The 22192-nt window shown below is 44.2% G+C and overlaps 1 protein-coding gene across 1 annotated transcript in view; it reads right to left on the reverse strand.

Annotated features, from left to right (window-relative positions):
• LOC146200614 (ATP-binding cassette sub-family C member 4-like) overlaps positions 1-22192 on the reverse strand; it is a 93834-nt gene that overhangs the window by 52796 nt on the left and 18846 nt on the right. The window contains exons 2-10 of the mRNA XM_084595575.1: positions 15632-15742; positions 13341-13458; positions 11517-11735; positions 9147-9236; positions 8302-8465; positions 5445-5570; positions 3887-4136; positions 856-972; positions 653-742 (exon numbers count right to left, since the gene is read on the reverse strand). Of these exons, the coding sequence (XP_084451701.1) occupies positions 653-742; positions 856-972; positions 3887-4136; positions 5445-5570; positions 8302-8465; positions 9147-9236; positions 11517-11735; positions 13341-13458; positions 15632-15742 (1285 nt within the window). The remainder of the gene's footprint in view (positions 1-652; positions 743-855; positions 973-3886; positions 4137-5444; positions 5571-8301; positions 8466-9146; positions 9237-11516; positions 11736-13340; positions 13459-15631; positions 15743-22192) is intronic.

Raw genomic sequence — 22192 nt, forward strand, 5'->3', positions numbered from 1 at the left:
GAGAGTACGTGCACCAATGTCAAAATAAGTTATCTGGACAATCGCGTTAGGTTTCATTCTAGGTTTCACACATGAAAACAGAAGCATTTGTGGCCGTGCTCTGGCTCGAGCTACTCTGTGATTTTGCAACTCAGACAAAAAACAAAACAATTAAAAAAACAGAGTACAAACTGAAGAAACTGGCTCATTCTTACTTTTTGGAACAAAACGAAATCCTCAAGATAATAAAATGCTGCTCGCTTAGTCCTTTATAACAACTAATTCTCCCTCTAAGCGTCACTTTCTGCTGTCTCGACCGTTCAGGATACGTAATGCCACACTTCCGTGTCCTATCGCCATTACAAAATAATTTTATCTCCCTCAAAAACATATACCTTGATTTCAATTCCGCTTTCAAGAGTCAGTATCTAGAGAATGCATTTCCACCAACAGAGGGGGAAATATTTTAACACGCTTTGTACGTCTAGGGCATCCTGTAAAGCTGCCTATAAAAATGAACCGATAATCCTCACTGCAGATATACGTTTCGCTCTTCAGCGACATTATCTTTTTTTTTTTCTGAGCCAACTCTTTGTCGATCAGCAGCAGCAGTGAAGACGATGGCTGTTCTTGATGTGAATATAGCCCTCAGAAGGCGTTTACAGAAGCTCACCTTGCCGCAACCTACAGGACCTACGACGACCAGCAGTTCTCCAGGTTTCACTGTGGCCGTAATGTTCTGCAGTGTCGGTTCGGTGGAATCCTGCGGCGAAATAAAAGCAGAACGATAACAGTGAGGATTTCCTCTGCGCACAGGTATCGCGCTTCCCGCTTATGTAAAGTGCCCAGCTTTTGTAAACTTAGCACGTGCCGAACCTTTGTCCAAGAAGCCGAAGCATTTTGTAGTTCCACACGGCAGTTGTGAATCTTGGGGCGCAGTTTGGAACCGCTCAGTGCGCCGGTCTGCTCCTGCTCTTCGAGGAGAAGAAATTTCTGAAAAATGCAATTGAGACAGTGGGAGAGCAAAAAATCTCGTCAGTTGAGACCTTGTCCTTACAGTGATCGTGCAGGCGCTCTGCCCACTTGAAGGATTGATAATCAAGTAACGAAAGTTCCACAATACATTGAATTCTAGATGCAGTGAGCATTTACGGGGCGCGAAATCAAGGATTGATTCCTCAACACAGAAAGGTAGTTGTATATCAAGTTTGCACTATAAAGAAAAGGCAGGAAAGTGCGAGTTTCGACAACGCAAAACAAGATAAACAAGAACAAATGGAGAGACCTTGCCATTTTGACGATACTTTACAAGCCAAATGAGTCTCTCCCTCGATCCCAATTCGCTTTTTGTGTGTGTTCTGCGCCGGGTAAGATTTGCTTCGCAGAGTACAATATGTTAAGCATACAGCATACAATTTCGGTGCTCTTTCTAAATGTAAAAAAAATATATAAATTTATTTTGCTATTTAAATGTTCACTGAACAATTGCTATATTTTGGTGTATGAATATACCCCAGAGGTGACTATACCACGATGATGTGTTGGTGAAAAAGAGATGCAGTGAGCATGGCAAAACTAAACGGAACGTCAAACCACAATATAAAAAGAAATTGTGTTTTCAGCACTTAGAGGTACCTGTGAAATACCTTTGGGGGTGAAATCAATCCAAATCCCCTCTGTCTTACCCACTGACGGTACGCCTGCATCCTGTGTAAAAGCGGGCTTTTCAATTATTCTTCAGCGCAACCACGTCACGAAGACATGTATATCTACTCAAAATTAATGTTCGCCGCGTTCAACCTTATACATAAAAGCAGCGATTTGACAGTTCCTACGGAAACAAAGTGTAAGTGAAAGTACTCTACGGAGCAATGCATTGTCGAAATGTAACTCTGCCGTCCAAAATAATGGTCACATAATGGCCTGATTAGAAATTTCTTAATAGCCTTGAAGTTATATGCTTGTCATTAGAAGCCTTCGTTAGCGAACCGTCAATCTCCGCATTTCGGTTATGGGGTCGTCATCATCATCATCATCAGCCTGACTATACCCACTGCAGGGCGAAGGCCTCTCGCATATTTCTCCACTTAACCCGGTTCTGTGCTAGCTGCATCCACTTGACCCCTGCGAACTTCTTAATCTCATCCGCCCACCTAACTTTCTGCCACCCCCTTCTAAGCTTTCCTTCCCTTGGAATCCAGTTTGTTACCCTAAGCGACCATCGGTTATCCTCTCTTCGCACTACATGTCCTGCCCATGTCCATTTCTTTTTCTTAATTTCAAGGTTACGGGGTATCATGCCTCAAATCTGGAGGTCATAGATGTTTTCTATTATTGCTGTTCCGACCCACCGGTTACATGCGGTAGTTTTCCTTCTTTCTAATAAATCGTTTCTGCGTGGATACATAGCTGTCTCACTATTCTTAAGGTCAGAGCTTTACTAGCCCCATCAAACAAAATTCCTTCGGTTACCGTAGGTGTTAATGAGACCGAGACAAGACTGGCTGTCCCTCCGACTGGTTGGGTAGGCTGGAAGGTAAGGAGGAAAAGCGCCTTGCGCGTGGTGACGTCATCTGACGGATCCCCCTCGACTCTGGCAGGGCCGTAGTACACTTCAAGGCAAAGCGTACTGCCATGAGATGCCACGGCTATAAAAAGTGATCGCTTTAAAACAAGTGGCTGCCACACTCTATTTCGTCTCCTCTGATCGCTGTGCAGCTCGAAAAACCGAAAGGATGCTGGTGTACCTGCACAACAAACCACGCACTCCAACCACCTCGCAGACAGAACTTCAATGCAGGAAACTTGCCGCGCAAACGTTAACCCATTCGTAAGTGCACATAATTCTCTAAAAAGCTCTTATTCAGTAACAACGCCATGAATAGTAGTAAAAAAAAAGAACTTCCATATGCATTCCTTAGTCACAGTGATTGTTAGTGGTTCGCAGGCATCTACAGGGTAAAACGGGAGAAAGGAGCTAATTGGGGGCACAGTTCGAAAGAGCACTGAACAAGGGTAGAGGGGGAGCCTCAGTTCTCAGGTCGAGCTCTGCTTGCGAACTGAGTCTCCCCCTCTACCCGTGTTCAGTGCTCTTTCGTATCAGGTATCTGCAGTAATCTTTAGAACCGATGGTGGATAAAAGTAATGTTTCACGGGTACATATTGATTGTTGTGTTTTCAAGTCTGGTTCGACATTTATCGCTGCATCGTGGCGCGATATCGCAAATAAAAGACAGAGGCACTACTGAACGCAACCTAAAAAGAAAACAAAATAATCGATTGCTGGTACAATTGAGCACTGGCGCCTAATCTATCCATTGTCGAATCTCTTGTTTCAGAGGTCCTTAGTCTTAAGCCTCGTAAACTATTCTCCCCACCTACAGGTGTTCCACAGACGTTTTTTTTACAGTGCAACATCCTCCGCCATAGACGAGGAACACAAGTTAAAAAAAAAAAATCTCCATGTTCGGTACGCGTTCACGTCACCGTGCGGTCACATCGAAATCCTTTCTCTCAGTCTGATGTTGCTACTCACCGTTACAACAATACTACTTCATAATCAGTATCTCACTGACTGCATTCTATTATTGATTCCAATATTGCTCGCACTTGAGCTTTTTCGCAGTTCATTCCAAACGTTTCTCGAGATCCTTCTCACCCTCGGCAATAACACCGTGTTTCCTCACGTCGTTACTCGATACAGTGTCCCCTACCTTGTCCAATCAACGTTTAGCAGCAGTGCCCAACACATACCGTAGAGTAACACATTTAAGTGCAGCAGAGATACAAGAAGGTTTATTTTCTCAAGTACGCCGTCCGCGCACGAATTATGAACAACCGCGTAAGCAAGAACAAGAGAACCTTTCGCTGTGACACCTAGCATGTTGCGAGAAGGTTTATAGCGCACCTGAAGCCTCTTGACGGAGATGAGTGTCTCGGCGCCTTGTCCGACTCCGAAGGGAAAGTATAGGGTCATGGACAGCCGGAGGCTGTTGAACAGCGACATGCTGACGAACACGCACTCCGAGGTCAACGTGTTGCCCAGCAGAGCGAAGGTGACGAAGCACAGGAACAGCACCAGCTTGGACGACATGAAGAACATGCCCATGTTCACGGCACGTAGCACCGACGTCTGCTGGATTTTACGAACCTCGCGCCTGCGTCAACAAAAAAAAAAAAAAAAATAAAGAGGAAGGGGGGGGGGGGGTGGAATCAGTGCGACACCCCACATCTTGAGAGTCCCGAACAGAAAAATGGGCGCTGTTTAAAATAACAGTACACTAAATGAATTCTTGGGCAAGATGGTTATGCATGACAGTAAAACAACGCAAGGTACAGCATTCCTCTAATTGCGCCCATTATTCTCTTCCATGTTTTCTCTGTGCCATAGTTCTGCTTCACCAGCATGCAAATATGGGGCTTTCTTTAGTGCCGCTTCACATGACTTTCGTGGCGCTTCACATGACGACTTGCGTGTCGAGAGCGCAGCGCGCTATCAGGTGGCCAGGAGCGTTAAGGGGTGCGTTGTCTCAATTTACAACATGAGCCCAAATATCCAATACTGCATAGTGTATGCACCAGTTAGTAAGAAGCAATCATACCAGATAGGATATATTACATAAAAGCTTTTTTTTATGCCCGAATACGGTGATGTGGAAAAGAACTACAATGCTCCTTTTACCGAAGCAATGCTGTTGGTTTTACTTGATTATTAAATTTTTCTCAAAGCTTTCTTCTTTTTTTTTTCTGACCTGGCAGGAACGCTCTTGATCCACGCTTCACTTTTTTTACACTTGCTACATATTTCTGTCCAATGGGAAATTAGCAATTGATCTTTGGAACGACATTTCTCGCTATCACTTGCAGCCCCGCTTTCAATCAGCGAAAACACGCACCACCCACGGCGTGCCCTTTACCATGCTATCCGCGGTGGTTAGACGTACCATTAGGAGTCACTCTCAGCTATGTATACTAAAGATGCGGAGATCAAAAGTTTGCCTAACCATTTTTGTTCTTACACATGGACGTTTTCAGGTGCTGAGCAATCAGATGTATAGGCATCTCATTTTATTTATACAGGTAATATTTTTATGAATAAGAGTTGTTGTTTTTTTCGACAATATACACAAACTTTTTCACAACTATTTCCCTTTTTAAAGAAGGACCGGCTCTCGAAAGCAGCCAAGAATTAGCTGCACTTCTGCATTATAGAAAGATAAACTGTCTAAAGTGTTTCTGTAGAGGAGATATGCCCCCTTTTCTGCATTCTTTTCAGTTTGTCGTTGGCGAATTCTAAACGCCCTAAATTCTTCAAACAAAATTCAAACAAAGAGGCATGCACAGGGAGTTTACGCTCGAGAAGAAGCCTATACAGTGCTCCGCACCCCGAATAACATCAAGTGGACTCAACTAGAGCTGCGGCGTCTAAGCGGTTTCGGCGCGCGTGGCAGGCGCTTTGCACCGACCTGCGCATGTTGTCCACCAGGTTCGCGAAGGGCGTCTCCCATGAGTACATCTTGATCACGCGCATTCCGGCCACGAACTCGTTCACCAGCCGGATGCGCTCGTCCGTCAGCGCCGCCGTCTTTGCCCTGCGAGTGCGCGCAGACGCTCTTGATGAGTACAGGCTAGATTGCTGGGCATCAAAAGGTACGTTTAGGGCGCCAAAAACAGGCGGTTAAGAACTCTTTTGGCACAAAATGGAAAGAAAATAGGCAGTCTAAATTTTAACAGACGGGGAGATGATTTCGTATACGAAGGTCTGTCTAATATGTCTGCCAGCATGTGAACCGTAAAAGGAAGGAGGCAGAGCTTACAGGCATCTTCTTTAAGGCTGCCCCGCAATATATGCCGGGCATTCCTTTTTCGTTTGCAGAAATTCGCCTCACAGCAATACCATTATCATGGACATGATAGATCTTTATGATTACGCCACTGATAAGCAGCACTCAGTAGCCCGATGTTTATTTCCGATTTCAAGATCCAGTATTAATTGCCCCAATAGAAGGCGGTCAACATCAAAGGCGAACCCCATTTTTTAATTGTCGTAATCGACTGCGTTGTTCGGCACATGGAATGTGAAAATCACGCGTTTGTAGGCTCGTTCAATTGTCCTTCCAGCATTGTATAATTAATAATTAGTTTGTTACGCGTGACAATGTCGCCGAAATCATTATTACTAGTTCTGCATCGCCAAATACGGAAATGCCATGTCTATTTAATACATGTTAAATATAAGAGAAGCCATTTTTGCCACATTAGCCATTTCTCCTCCTTTAAGCATATGAGGCGACAGTGTTAACGACTGCCGTTTACCGGTCTCCTTGCTAATCCTCCATCGCATACAAGCGCTTCGTTGCACGCCTGTTTGGTGTCCTTTAATTTGTGCCTCTACTTATCCCACACATACTTACTAGCATAAATTCAAAACGTATCGTATTAAGTGAAAGACCACCCGGCATAGATATAAATCGCCGCTTTAAGCAAGCTTACAAAGGTGCCTGCGTGTTCTAGACATAGCGGTCTGACTGGGAATACAAGTGTCCTGGAAGACTGGATTTTGTACTACTACTCAAATTTCGAAGGCGAAGACCGAGCTGGCAGCTGGTGCCTATTCAGCCATGACACGTGTTCTAATGACGTCACACAACTTGGTGACCAATCAGTGCCCGGTCACATCACTTGCCAGAGGCATTCCCGGGGCTCCTCGCTTACAAAGCTGACAACGTCGAAGCCGCATTGTCATAAGGACGCGTCGTTTAACGATATCGCGTTGATACTGAGTTTAGCCCACAAATATGTGAGGTCCCTTTGGAAGATGCCGTAGCTAGCTGTTGTTTCGAGGTGATCTACAACTTTTTCGTTGAGAATTTCTTCCTTAAGCAGATCAATTACAATTTTGCTAAATTTTTATTACTATTGAGCAGTGCGTGCTGCCGGGCTAGTTGGTTCTGCACAATAAAGATGAAGTTAGCGCACACACTTGGACGAAGACAGAAGAAAGAAAACGCTTGTTAATCGTCGTGCGTGTTTTCTTTTTTTCTGTGTTCGTCCAAGTGTTAGCGATAACTTCGTCTTTATTATTTTTATTAGTAATTGATTAACGTTGGCGAAAGAAATATACAGAAGATTGAGGTGGCCGGCCATGAACAGCTGCTAGTTTCTTTCACTGGGACTTGACTTACCGTATCTTTAAAAGCCTTGGTTTCATTTACCAGGGACACCGTGAATATAAATATGATATACTGGTTGAAAACATTCTCATAACTTACACCGCTGAGCTAAACGTGGTTCGGAAACGCAGAACGTTTTTGCGGTTTTTTAACTTTGTTTGCATCCGGCAAGCTTTGTTGCTCGGTTTCTGGCACTGTTTATCTGGCGCTAGCTGTTTATCTTCGCTTGGTTTTAAGCATCCCACATAACCCCCATTGCCTGCAGCTGGAGCGAAGTTGATGTCACCATCCTCCTCTTCCACTCCTCTACTCCTGCTACTCTGAGGCTTCACATGTATATGACGGCGTTCTCTTAGGGACAATTTGTAGCGGTTATAGCTGCTAACTGTAGGCCGCAGAACACCAAAAGAACGAGGAACCGGTCGAAGCTGGACTTCCGTTTCTTCAACATACACAAGAGCGCGGCGCAATAGCATTGTGTCAAGCAGGTTTACGATGGACGTGGCAGCTTTTCCGTAAGTAACGCATTTCGGGCTGGCGCACTAAAAAATAGACATTTTCCTTAAATTCGATCTCTGCTAATCAAGAACCACAAAGTCATCACCTGTCCCGAGCAGCTCACTTTGTTCTGAGAGAGACAGCACTGGTCTGAGCGGGTGTTTTGTTCTCACACGATTAGAGCTTTGTCCGACGTAAAAGCATAGTTAATGTGGCACGGGCAGAAACAATGAAGCGCCTTCATAATGGCAGTAATGCTTGAGTTCACAGCACATATTCATCGGTAAAAGTTATAGGCTACGTCGTCTTTTCAGTCTCAAACCTCTTGTCTCCACGCAGATATCCAGTTTCACTTGCCGCGTGATTTTAAATTTTTTTTTAGCATTTTTAACACACGAAAGACTTGCTTCCGCATGTGAGCGTAATTGCAGAGAGTAATAAGAAAAAGGGTCAGAGTTCGCTGCAGGTTTGGCGTGATTGTTTTCTAGTCTCAGTCCGCAAGTACCCTGTCAAACAGGGGTACGCCTCCACCTTGGCCTTACCCTCTCCTTGCAAATAAGCTCGTCCGCCGAGTGTAATCACTTGCTGGCATACCAGTCTCGGTGACTTCGTGTATAGTTATCGCTGACCCGTGCGAGGACGGAGGGCCCACCTAAGTCTGGAGAAGGCTCTGCCGAGGCAACCTTGGAAAGGAATGTAGAGGAGGACGAAGGAGATGCCCGCCAGGCAGCTGATGCCCAGGTGCTGCCACAGCACCCACGTGATGATGGCCGTCTGCAGGGGACCGGCCACCAGGTACGGCACGAACAGCACCGACTGTACCAGGGGATAGTGTGCACCTCAGAGAAGCGTGCGCCTACCAACTGCTTACCTCATCAAATCTGACATGAAGAGAAACACTTGCGTTGAAATTTAACAATGAACGAGTTTCGGACGACGACTACCCTTGACTTTGAGACGCATTCTAGAAACTTCACTTCGATAGTGGTTATTTCCCAACTTCGGAAATAGTGGCGTATGTGCCGTGTGGAAATATGGACGTATGATAATACAAGCTCTTAACAAAAGCTCGCAAACCGCATGAAGGTAGAACAACGTAAAACCAAGCCACAGTGAGATAGGTACATATATACCCGTTCACGTAAGTAGATGAAATGAAGATGCCTGCTCGAATAACAGATAGCAGCTCCCATTGAAGATGGCTTTTTGGGGGAGGAGAACATCTCCTGCAGGACGTAATGAACTGACGATCATGGCGAAAAGGTGCCGTCATGCTGCAATAAACCTCTGGCAGGCAATGGCGTTTGCATGAGCTCCAGCTTAGCTACTCACTATATGGGTTGCACATGCTCACAGCAGACAATATTGTGGTACTTATTTACGGTCGCTCCGGATACCTCAGTGCAGATCTGCGGAATGATCTGCTACAGATCACAACACTGTCTTTACACTTTGAATATAGCGTTGAAATATTCCGAAATAAAATCAAGATCTCACCTGATCAAACCTGTTGACGTCATTCGAAAGAAGGTTGACCATCTGTCCCACAGCAGTTTTAGACAGAGCTGCCTGGCTCAACCGTAGGGCCTGCAGTATATTCAATCGTACTTATATAAAGAATGCCCCACCATGGTTGCTCCATGTTTTCCCTTTCTTTCATTTCCCTGAAAGGTGTCCGAGTGAACGGACCACCGTCCCGAAAGTACTGGACCGTTTTCTTTTCGCAGCTGTACTGTCTTTCGTGCTGCTTGGCTAAAGTTCAACGGCTGCCCCCCCCCCCCCCCCCCCTCACTGCTCGCGTTCTGAACAACGTGATTCTTTTGACGCGCGTGCCTTACAGGATCCTTTCTTCCAAAAATCTATAGGCATTGCGAACGAAAACTCACGGGGATGCAAGTGCAGAATTTTTGAAGATATTTAAATGTGACTGAGGCAACTGAGAAATAGATTGCTGCTGTTGTGCAGACATTAATGGAAACAACTTCCAATCTGTCGCAAAATTTTCATTTTGAAATTTTTCTTAGGCTCCCAGTAAGACTTCAATAGAAAACCAATAAGTTATGTTTATGAAATTATAAAAAACAATAGAGATTATTATTATTACTACTACACTGGTGGCTTAGGCGAACCTGACTTCTGATGATGTACATAAGGATTTGTTAATAAAGGTATTATTATTATTATTATTATTATTATTATTATTATTATTATTATTATTATTATTATTATTATTATTATTATTATTATTATTATTATTATTATTATTATTATTATTATTGTTGTTGTTGTTGTTGTTGTTGCTGTTGTTGTTGTTTTAAGAAGTGCGAGGCAGCTTCGCGATATTGATTCTTTTTATAAATAAATACATATTGTCACGTTGTGGTGACAATGCAAAAATAGGAGACTGGGGTCTCACTTTTAAACTCCTTATACGGTTCACTCGTTCCAACAAAGAACTAGCCAACTTGGCGACGGCGATAGCAGCAAGCGTTGTTCGATCCGCGAATGGCCGCCGAATTCGGGAGCGCTCAATTTCAAGTCGGAGAAGAAACATCTAGACAAAGCCTCCAAAGGAAACTAGAAGAGTATCTAACAATAACGAAACAGTTGTCCTTCGTTGCACACAACTGAGGCAAAATTCGGCGCATCTTGCGCTGCGAAGAAAATAGGATCGTTCCGTACGCTACAATCGAAGTGATGAGGCCGCACGCCAGGTGCTGTTGGCAAAAGCAAACAAAGATTACAACATTCGGGGCAAAATCATGGTCTAAGTCTCCAATCCATAGTGAAATTTTGCTTCTGAAGTTTGTTCTCCGCTCGCAGACTACAGAACTACTAAACGTACTGCACAGCAGCAGAAAACTATTGTGACGGCACAACTAGAAAATATTTGCAGTATTTTAGGCATGCTTCTGTAGTTTTTTATTTCGACAGGGCAGGCGACTAGGCAGGACTAATGGGCAACCACCGAGCAGCGTTGAAGAGCGAAGGTAATCGATCGATTCAAGCAGAGTTTTAGGCGTGAAGAGTGATATAATCCGTATAGCGGTGAACTTCTTTGTGAAGTCCGATCACTTGAGAGAATGCTAACCAGAAGCTGCAATAATTACGCTTAGTTTAGGAACTGCACCCTGCTAAAATTTATTTTCCTTTTATGATGTGCTAATGAAACGCTACAGAAGAAATGGTGCTCAATTGTACTTGCTTTAACCACTGCACAAGGGACCGAAGACATTACAGAAGAGCCTATATGTACACGTATACTCACGTAAGCAAAAGAAAAAAAAAAACATATATTAGGAGGACGCTTAAGCTTTGCCCTAAGAGCAGACGCGAAGCGCTTTTACCACAGCTTTTTTTTTCTTGTTTAAATATTTCAGTTTTAGAACTCCTATACTCCAATGGTAGCACACATCACACGTTGGTAAGTCGTACGCATCACAACGTACTCACTAGGTGCCCCTCTAACACTTTTCTTACCGATCACTTTTGGCACATACGGGTAGCGTGCCCATCTGGCATGCAAAGGAGCTGGGTTCGAACACGAATGGCGACAAATGTGTTTAATTGAATATATTTCATAGGCCCATTTTGCATGTGAAGCGTTTGAATTTCCCGCGGAAGCTCATGTCGTCGTGACGTCAGAACCCTGTCGACCAGTCAGGATATATCCTCACGAATCTTTATGAGACGCATGGTGCCAACAACTATTACCACGATGCCAACGGCTTTTCGATCGAGCGAGCTATATACGTTCAGCACAAAATTATTTTCTGGAGATTTGCGACTTTAATTAAGCAAATCCGTTATTCAGCATAAAGGAGCATCAACAACTTCACTTCGAATTTCCTTCGCGTGTTAACGCACCTTTCTGTAGACGAGGCTGCAGCATGCGATGCGTATGCGCATGCCCATTCGCTGCATGTTGAAGAAGTAAGGATGGTGCGTGAAGATGTGCATTCCTCCCAGGATTGAGACACCCGCCGCGGAAAGGTAGAACTCGGTCTTGCCGATGGACTCGGGAGCGGCGAAATACCGCACCACCCAACCCACCATCACTGGCTGCATCACGTTCTTGAAGCACTCCTGCAGAAAGCCACGTCTCATGCACAAAGGAGCCGGTGTACAATGCTTATCAACAGCCTATACCTCTGATGCCGGGGAGCACACCACGAAAATGAAAACATAAATAACTACTCCGATTGCAGTGCATGTAAAACGTGCTTAGCCGAAAAACGCGCTTACACATTCATTTCTCGATCGGGCGCATCATGATTTCATCTCCAAGTAGAATACAAGCAGATTAAAGTAGATTTTACATACGAACGTAGCTAGTAGTTGGAGTCCTATTGAAACAATTGGGTCTGATTAATTATGGCACAGCGCTTGAATAGAATTTGCTTAAAATTAACTGGATGGCGGTCGTGTCTCTAGTGGAACAGGAATGCTAGGGAGAATACTGTGTAAAGCGGCTCAATTCATGCCAAGAGGCCGATGCGATTTTTGGTTTCCTTATCACTTCCACGCACAGAGAGCATACAAACGTGACAAACAAGCTTCGGATTTGCATCACCGCGAGCAAGGTTGTGGCGGTGCATGAAAGCGAATTTTGCTGCCTGCATCACTCTCACACCACTTAATTACAAAGCCCCTTAGCGGGAAAACTCTGAACGATACATAGGTGCGATCAGTGCAGATGGATTACACTACAAAGGGCGAGCATTATGTCCGCCATAGAGCATAGTGATTAAACGGTTCATTAACTAAAATTAACTGAGGAGCTTTTGGTTTTCTAGTTCAAGGGAGAACACCTTATTGCAAAATTGAAGACAGTCAGTTCGAATGGTCAACACCGTTCTAAAGCGTTTAATTGACAATCTGGCTCTAGTCAGGATGCCTCGAGTCGTCTTTAAATCGTAATCTTTGGCTCTCGTTGTAACCATAGTTGCAAGAATAAACTATGAAATGTTCAAACTTCGGAAAATATGCACCTCAAAGCTTGTTTAATTGGCTTTCGAGCAGTGCACATTCGTAAAAGGCCGCCGCTTACATTTTTATCCATCAAATACAGGCACCGTTTGTGCACTTCAAGATGTATAAGTACTGAAAATAATTTTAAGTTTGTATACTTCAGGATGTACAAGTACCTAAAATAATTTTAGGTACAAAAACACGCGCACCGACGCCATTTTATAACTGAGCAACGCGTTAAAACCAACACAGCGAGCTTTCAGATGCGTAGTTTCGACTTCTGGTATGGCGATCTACAATGAAAATTAAGATTATTCACAAGGGGCTTATATATGGTGTTGACGGCCTTCAATTTCGAGGTATAATAACGTCCCTTAAGATAAATATACAAAGTATATTATTTATTTCAACTAGTCTCATCATTAGCCTCAATAACGTATATAATGTGCGCCTTGCTATGCAGCCCACCAGCACAGACTATGCAGGAGTATCCATCAAATTTTGAAAATGCAAGTCTACACACAGTAAAAAACTCGCTGTATCGAGCAATAAATTAACCGTTCTTCTCTCTCCACCACAGTTTACAAGTGACAGACAGGCTTCAGTAATACCACTGGTTGGCTCAAGAGAATACTCGCTGGCTTGTACACTTTTAATGGAAGCTGAAGCTGTCGTATCATGCAGGTGCCGTAGGTTAGGCGGTAGCTCATCGTCGCTCACCTCGACGAGTATGAGGAGTGCCACCATGACGTAGGTGAATCCGAACGCCCTGAAGATGGCATTCAGCAAGTTGGGTTGCTTGCCTTGCTTCATCTTCCGAACCTCCTTGTCCCATTCTCTGCATCACAAGAGAGTTTCAGCAAAAGGGCGCTATGCGTTCGCTACAACTGACACGCTGTGTGAACGAACCCGCTTCGCTGCTGTCGTGGTTATCGGCTGTAAGATTTATATTTCGAAGCAATCTCTAGCCACCTCACTTATAGTTAGCGAAGTAGTTGCCCGAAAAACAAGTGAGCCCGCAGCATTAGTTGAGTTTGGCAAAGCAGTATGCCGGAACGAGCAACATCCACTGCTTAGGCCGGTGCCAACTTCGAGAAAATTTCTTTCAGGGCGGGTTCGGAGCATCATGCTGCGTTGCTATAGACAGCGTTTCACTTCAGGCATGGCGCGCGTAGAAACTCAATACCACAAGGTGCTAGCAAGCGCGTTTCGAAACGATATGAGGACCTTCGTACTTGGCTGAAAGAGCAAGTAATCTCTTGAACTAACGGTTTCATGTACTCAGAGAAGCAACCTTTAGAGCTCAGCTGCGCGATTTGAATTGCATTTAGCCTCACTGCGTATCCTCTTCAAACGCATCAAACGCCTGATGTACAGAGATACATAAGGCACTTCTGCATCCTTGGTGAAATGGTAAGTGTTGCATTCAGATTCTAATTCTTGTGAAAACAAAATTAACATTGGAACCGGTAGAAAATTTCATTTGGATCTAGTTGATTTCAGACGGCTGAAAATAGATTCAAATGGGCCGAGAATCCGAACTGAGTGTCCTTATTTCGATCCTAATTGCCTATTGCGGTTGCTTCCTAAATTGCAATTGGTGTCGTGCCTTAAGTTGAGATAGGTGAAACCACTTGTAATGACAAATTGAAATTTGTTCAACCAGATGTATATACCAACTGATCCAGTGAAATTGTTTTCCAGTCGCATTGTTTCCATTTTGGATGCAATGGGACTTTCCAAGTGCACAGTTTTTGAGATTCTCAGTCAGGTTTTATAGCAAACGAAAGAATTGGGTGCAATTAGACCTTCCAAATGAATAATTGACAACTGTGTATTCGCAAAAATTTAGGAGCTCCAATTAAATTTAAAACGGCCCAAATGACAGGTCAAGATGGGTGTTCTAATTGGTACAAAATAAGCATGTATTTTGAAGCGAAGGCTTCACTACTGCATGTATCGAAACGATGAGCGGCACGAAATCAGGAAACGATGACTGTGGTTTATTGCAGTCTGTACATTTATAGGGACTTGTGGAGAGAAGGTTAGAGTTAACAAAAGAGAGGCGAATGCAGCACGTTGCACTCGACCGGCTGTTGATAACAGGCACACCAGCCATGATATATGATACACTCCATGTAAACCCTCAAATAATCAGGTAACAGTAACAAGACATTAGCATCTTCATCCGCTGAATTGCTTTCATAATATGGACGATCATTACTGGCGTGAATAAATAAATCAACTTCTCTCTGCAGACAAGTGCCTCTGGCTCCAGCGGGAGGATCCGATTTAGAAAGTATGTGAGTGGGAGCAAAACGTGCCTACTGCGGTATGTATGTTACTTTACGAGGCAGACTTGTTTGAGATCGCTTGCTTAACAGCACAGAATTCTCACTTTAACTTTCCCGTTAAAAATGCTGGCACAAGGCATAGGTACCCATGCAGTCGTAGGAGAAAACGCAGTTGGTTGAAATTGAAGCCATTCAATTTTTGAACAGCACTGAGGCTAACTTGAACAAAGGGAAGTGATATAGATTAACTCCAAGTGGTTTTAAATCGAGTTATAACTGTGTTGAAACATCGATTGGCTCCAAACAGAACTCTCGCTGTTCCCGTATACGGGCACTTAGAGTATCCCACAAGCCTGCATAATGCAAATTCCCGCAGGGCTGTCTGTACTGTGCTATCGTGTGCTCTCCCTGTGAGACTATATCTACTACGATGCAAAACTCATTTCTTCCACACCATAATTACCTAAATCACCCTCATTCCCCTACTGTCCACTTTCTTTGCACGGCACATCAGCACACGTTGCAGCTGCCCAGATAAAATGTAGTCCGCTTATCTTTTTCTTTTTTTTGTCTCACTAAACCCATTGCCAAACGATGTCGGCCCCTCAACACTGTGGAAAATATAAGTAAAATATTTTCCACCAGCAAAACTGATTCAGGGATAGCGGCTGGCTAATACAGGGCTAAAATGAAAGTGCGGGAGCGGCGGCTACTCACGCCTGCAGTCGGTCGGCCTTCCTTTCGGAGCGCTCCCACTTGGGGCAGGCGTACAGGTCCTCCACTTGCAAGGTGCGGCGGTAGCCCTTGCGGAACAGGGGTGTCACCCAGCTGCGCACACAGATAGGTTTGGAGGCAAAGGAAAACTGTGAGCAAGTGGTCGATAATTCAGGGACGAATAGTACAATTGATGCGACGGTAAATTAGTTAGCATGCGGGCTTCATTCCTGTGAGCGCTTTATCTTTACGAATAGAGTATATTCTTGCCAATGAAAATTTATTATTTGGTAATATATTATGGTGGGTCTTCCTGACTCTTGTGACTTGTTCTATGCTGGTCAAGTGGCGCCTCCTTGCGTCTCTTTTGAGGTCTTAGGGGCTTCGGTGATATTTTAAGTTGGAGAGAAGACATTTAGTTTGTTTTGTTCTCTAGAGCTGTATTTAAACTCTGAAGGATATTATTATTTTATTGCACTTGTACTGTACCCTAATCAAAAACGTATTTTAAATGCACAGGAAGCCAACTTTATGTAACTGACACTCCACCGTATGATGTATTTGGGGACAGCACGTAATTATACTTTATTGGTTTTGCTCATCAAAGCTGCTTATTTCAGAGCCTTTTGAGCGGCAGTTACGCGAGTTAAGTACATTCACGGATTGCTCGAAAGCTTTTGACCGCATTAAAATTTATCCGACGCGGTTTTTATGGCACCTTTTTTTTCCAACTGTTAAAATTCTAACTGCAGCACCGTCTGCAGACGGTAGTTATTAGAAGCCCCTCGCAGACTTCCAAGTGCTGTGCTTACAGAATAGACCGGCAGCCATGGTACGAGGCAGTGAGAAGGTCCATGATGTGTGTGTGATACTCTTCCTGGGTGCCGACACAACAATCCTGATCTTGAGGTGACAGAGCGGAACGTGGACGGGAGCACAAGATTAGAGGACGACACAACGAGCGCTGACTTTAGGTTGTTGAAAGTCAGCGCTCGTTGTGTCGTCCTCTAATCTTGTGCTCCCGTCCACGTTCCGCGCTGTCACCTCAAGATGCATAACCAACATGCCCAAGCTGCTATTCTAGACAACAATCCTGTCAAGTATCCTCGGTTACAGCTAGGATTAGTAATGGCTCCTGATGGAGACTCAGGCCACATTGAAAGCGAAGACGGCCTGATAACAAAGCAAAATATTTGGGTTCGTGCTCCACCAGTACTGCTTAACTAGCCTGGTTCATGTTCCTAGGCAAAAGCTCTACCAAGACAACTTCAGACATAAGTAAATGGAACACGCTAATCCATTCAGGTTGCAATCCCGCTTTCCTTGTTGAACATACTCAAATATCATATGTATCTGATTTAGCAATCGCATCCTATAGTGCCTACTACCAGCCTGCACTAACCACAGCTGTCAGATTCAATTAGGCAACGCGTGAAAAACATTAAAAGGCAATATCGTACTCCGTTAACTGTATTAAACGGGTTTAAACTATTGTCAAAGAATATGCCGCAGCAAAGTAGAAAAGTACAGCGTATGCGTTTCACAGCTCACGTTTAATTCCAGCATAACTGCGCATATTATGGACTCTGAAATGCTAATCCATGATGACCTAGTTAGTGGTGCACTTTGGCGAGCGGGAGAGCAGCCGTTCAACTTATATTTTAGTTTGACTTGATATGTGCCAGAAAGATATTTTTTGGCCGCCAGTGTTTGAGCAGTCGCTGCAGTGTTCATCATTTGGTCGCCGTAAAACGAGTGATGCCGGTCGGCCTTAATACCTGCTGTGTTTGCCACCACTTACCTCGAAAGGATTTTACGAGTGTCAGTATACCGATGTCCGTAAGTTTAACATTTATAATTCGAATAAAAAATATCGCCTGTCGAAGTTTAGTGTGGTTCGCATATCACGCCGCCATTTCACATGCCATCAAGCAGCTTCCGCACTCATAACTACCATACACCAAACTATGCTTGACAGGATTCGGGTAGACGCACACCGCATGCGCTCCAGACTGAAACTGTAGACAAGGACAAGATTCCTTGAACAGACCGAGAGACGACGCAGGAAGAAAGGACAAAAGATTCGGTTGTGTTCTTCCAGGCCGAAAACGGGGCGTAACCAGATATCGATTCCTTGTTCGCCTGGCAAACCGTATACGTTACAATTATTGCGATTATATATAAATAAATTCAGCTTTAGCTAAATATGTAATAGTTTTATAGAATGCAAGCCTGAAAACAAGCTAATATTTGCCTATATGACTTTCATAATCTCTAACAGTTAGGCTTCGAGGCATAAAATAAAGAGTGGGGAACGGAGCTATAGAGTTGCAGAGGTAATAAACCTTATTTTCCATACAAGAAAGTTCAACCAACTAGCGAAGTAAAATTACTGCGGTTATCGAATTAGACTGCTGTGACTCTATGGGTTAATGCTGACGCGAAAAAGGACACGGTTGAAAGCTATCATGAGGCGTTCAACGCTCCTGTTACGCAGCGAACGTTATTACAAAGCATTGTCATCATTATCAGCTTAGCTACGTTTATTACAGGACAGTGTTATTCTATACTTTTCTTTTTCTTTTGCAATCAAACATAGGTCGGCCAGCTGGAACAATCAGTTCAGTTCAGGCGTTCAGTCGTGTCCGACTCTTCGTCACCCTATGGACCATGTCACGCCACGCTTTCCGGTCTCTCACTATCTTCTTAACATCACATACAACAACAATATCATTCCCCAAAACGTCTTAACCTCATTAACTATCTTCTTCCCGTCTGTAACATTACACTCCTCACTTCTCTTCCCTTAGCTCGTCGCGTTATCCTCAGCTTCCTTTGAAGCGTTTTCGTTACTCTTTAAAGTTCTGCCGATGGGGCAGTACTGGCAATGTATCACCATTGCTGCGGATTTGCTTGAGAGGGGCTTGTAAGCTGCTCTTCATGAATTATTCATTATCATCATCACCATCATCCTCAACCTGACCATACCCACTGCAGGGCGAAGGCCTCTCCCATATTCCTCCAATTAACCAGGTTCTGTGAGAGCTGTATCCACTTGACCCCTGCAAACGTCTTAACCTCAACCGCCCAGCTAATTTTCTGCCGCTCCCTGCTACCCTTTCTTTCCCTTGGAATCCAGTTTGTTGCCCTAAGCGACCATCAGTTATCCTTTCTTCGCGCTACATGTCATGCCCTTGCCCATTTCTTCTTCTTGATATCCACTAGAATGTCAATGACTTGAGTTATTTCTCTGACCCACTCTGCACGTTTCCTATCTCTTAACGTTATTCCTATCGATTTTCTTGGCATAGCCCTCTGCGTTGTCTTCAACTTAAGTAGAACCCTCTTTGTTAGTTTCAACGTTACAGCCCCATAGATGCAACTGTTGTATACTGCGATACCGGTAAGCTGGCAGTCATAATCTGGGAGTGTTTGCCAAATGCCCTCCATCCCAATCTCATTCTCCTAGTTATCTCCCTTTCGTGGTCCGAATGGCTGGTTACTACCCATCCTAAATAGACATATTCGCCTACTACTTCCAGTGCTTCGCTACCTAACTTAAACTGCTGTTCCTTCCCTAGGCTATTGAAGATTACCTTAGTCTTTTGCATATTGATTTTCAAGCCTACCTTTTTACATTTTCTGTCTAGGACATCAATCATTCTTTGCAATTCATCCCCTGATTTACTTAACAAGGCAATGTCAGCAAATCGCAGATTACTGAGGTATTCTCCATCTACTATTATTCCTAACTGCTCCCATTCCAAGTCTCTGAATACTTCTTCTAAGAAAGCTGTGAGTAGTACTGGGGAGATCGTGTCTCCTTGCCTAACACCTTTCCTTATGGGAATTTTGTTACTTTCTTTATGCAGAACAATGGTTGCTGTGCAGCCACTATATATATATATCCTCCAGCACTGTCACGTACGGCTCGTCTACACCCTGATTTCGCAATGCCTGCATCACCGCCGATGTTTCAACTGAGTCAAATGCTTTTTCGTAATCAATGAATGCTATGTATAAGGGCTGGTTATATTCCGAGCATTTTTCTATCACCTGGTTGATGGTATGAATATGATCGGTAGCAGAGTATCCTTTCCGAACACCTGCTTGATCTTTTGCTTGGTTGCAGTCTAAAGTTACCCTGATTCTATTAGCGATTACCTTAGTAAATACCTTATACGTAACAAACAGTAAGCAGATTAAGGTCTGCAATTTTTCAAGTCCTTAGCGTCCCCTTTCTTATGATTTAAGAGAATGCTTGCGTTCTTTCGTGGTTCCGGTATCGTAGAGGACACCAGACATTGCGTATACAGGGTGGCCAGTTTTTCTAGCACGATAACCCCCCCCCCCCCCCCCGTCCTTCAACCAATTATTATTAGGGCATGCCTACTGGACTGCATGTTCCTCCTTTTACCAGCCGCGGTGGAGCAGTGGCTAGGACGCTTGACGGCTGTGCCCGAGGATGCGGGATCGAATCCCGGCCGCGGCGGCCGCTTTAGCAAGGCATCCGTGTGCTGTATGATATCAGTGCACGTGAGAGAACACCAGGTGGTCGAAATTTTCAGAGCCCCTCATTACGGCGCCCCTCATAGCCTGAGTCGCTTTGGTACGTTAAACCGCATAAGCCAAACCAAATCTAACCATCTCTCTTATTGAATTCACTCGCCTGGTCCCGGTCAATGTTTATCTATTGCCTGCTGTAAGAAAATGCATTCCTTGAAGAGTCGCGATGCTTCGCTGCCTATAATAAACATTTCTGCCTCATCGATGATAATAGACATTACTTCAGCCTTCTGCATGGTGATTTTTAGAGGCACCATTCCGCATTTGGCAAGCGCATTTGGCAAGCACTCGCAGATTATGACTAGCAGCTTACCGGTATCGCTCAAGAGGAAAGTATACAACAGTTGCGTCTTGCCTGTACTCACCTATGGGGCTGAAACGTGGAGGCTAACCAAGAGAGTTCTACTTAAGTTGAGGACAACCCAGAGGGCTATGGAACGAAAAATGGTAGGGGTAACATTAAGAGATAGGAAGCGTGCAGATTGGGTCAGAGAAATAACTCAAGTTACCGACATTCTAGTGGAAATTAAGAAGAAGAAATGGACATGGGCAGGACATGTAGTGCGAAGAGAGGATAACCGATGGTCGCTGAGGGTAACAAACTGGATTCCAAGGGAAGGAAAGCGTAGCAGGGGGCGGCAGAAAGTTAGGTGGGCGGATGAGATTAAGAAGTTCGCAGGGGTCAAGTGGATGCAGCTAGCACAGAACCGGATTAAGTGGAGAAATATGGGAGAGGCCTTCGCCCTGCAGTGGGTATAATCAGGCTGATGATGATGGTGATGATTACTCCGCATTCCCATTCGAAGTCCACCGATAACGCTTTGCTACTCATTACCAGCTTTAATTATAGTAAAGCAATTCGATCAGAAAATCGAAGGTTACTGATGGTGATAATTGTGATGAAGATATATTATAATGGCTCTGGGGCATCTTTGACCAAATAGCGACATGGAGCAAGGTATTTCGCAGAGCTGAATCAGTTATCATGGACCAATTTTATGAGACTTAATTTCCCTCGTATAAAAACGAGTGCTTCAATTCAGAGGGTCCATCCAATGCGTCTATGCGCATTGCATCTAGAATGAGAAACTGCAGGCGGTAAGTTGAAAATAGATGAGTTACTTATCATTAATTTCACTCTAGCTCTTCCTGACAGCATCACTGAACGTGTCAGTAACTTCGCGGTGAACAGTAGCGAACAGATCGTGTCTCCCTAGACGGACTGGGTTTCTTCTTGGGATTTTATCCGTGTGATGACGGTGGACTGATCATTTTGTAGTGGTTCATCCACGCCGATACGCAGATATGGCGCAGAGGTAACGCACCCGTGTCGCTTGGTGGCAGACCGCCATTCGAATCATAGTGCTACCGCAGTTCTACGCCGTATAGGTGGCGATACGTCTCCTTCCTCGTAGACTGACGTCAGAGGTTGTGACCGAAACGGTACAGCGCAGCGTGCTGGGGTACAAAACCTAACGAGACGTCTGGAGAAACACAGAGCGACAACCTGGACAAGACAACGTGATGAATGATCCTTTGCCCGCTGCCTCGCGACGCCTAAACACAAAGGCGAGAAGGCAGCCAAGGCCGATTTCTCCCCTTCAAATCAGTTTCAAGAAAGATGAGCTGCTTTGTTTTAAAGTAACATAAAATGAAAATACAATGAAAAACGCTAGTAATCAATACAGTCTCGTATTGTTTACTGTTCCTAAAGTGACGACAACACCGAGAAAGAAAACTGCACGAGACTGCACAAATATGTTATTCGCAGCTACTGTTTTCCGCTTCAGATCATGTTCAACACAAGGAAATTAAGTACTAGCAGGTTGCTACGCGAGAAAATAAATTTTGAAAAAGCGAAAACAATTATTTTAGCCCGGAGGTAAGCAAAACTAAGATTTTAAAGATTGCCAACGAATCCGACTCCCGATATTGCAATGGGCTGCGCAGCACAGTAGGCACCTTATTCGTCGACAGTTGTGATGGTGCATGCTAAAC

This window comes from Amblyomma maculatum, chromosome 2 (genome assembly GCF_055883805.1).
Source record: "Amblyomma maculatum isolate TAMU_Amacu chromosome 2, ASM5588380v1, whole genome shotgun sequence".
Taxonomy (NCBI): Eukaryota; Metazoa; Arthropoda; class Arachnida; order Ixodida; family Ixodidae; genus Amblyomma; species Amblyomma maculatum.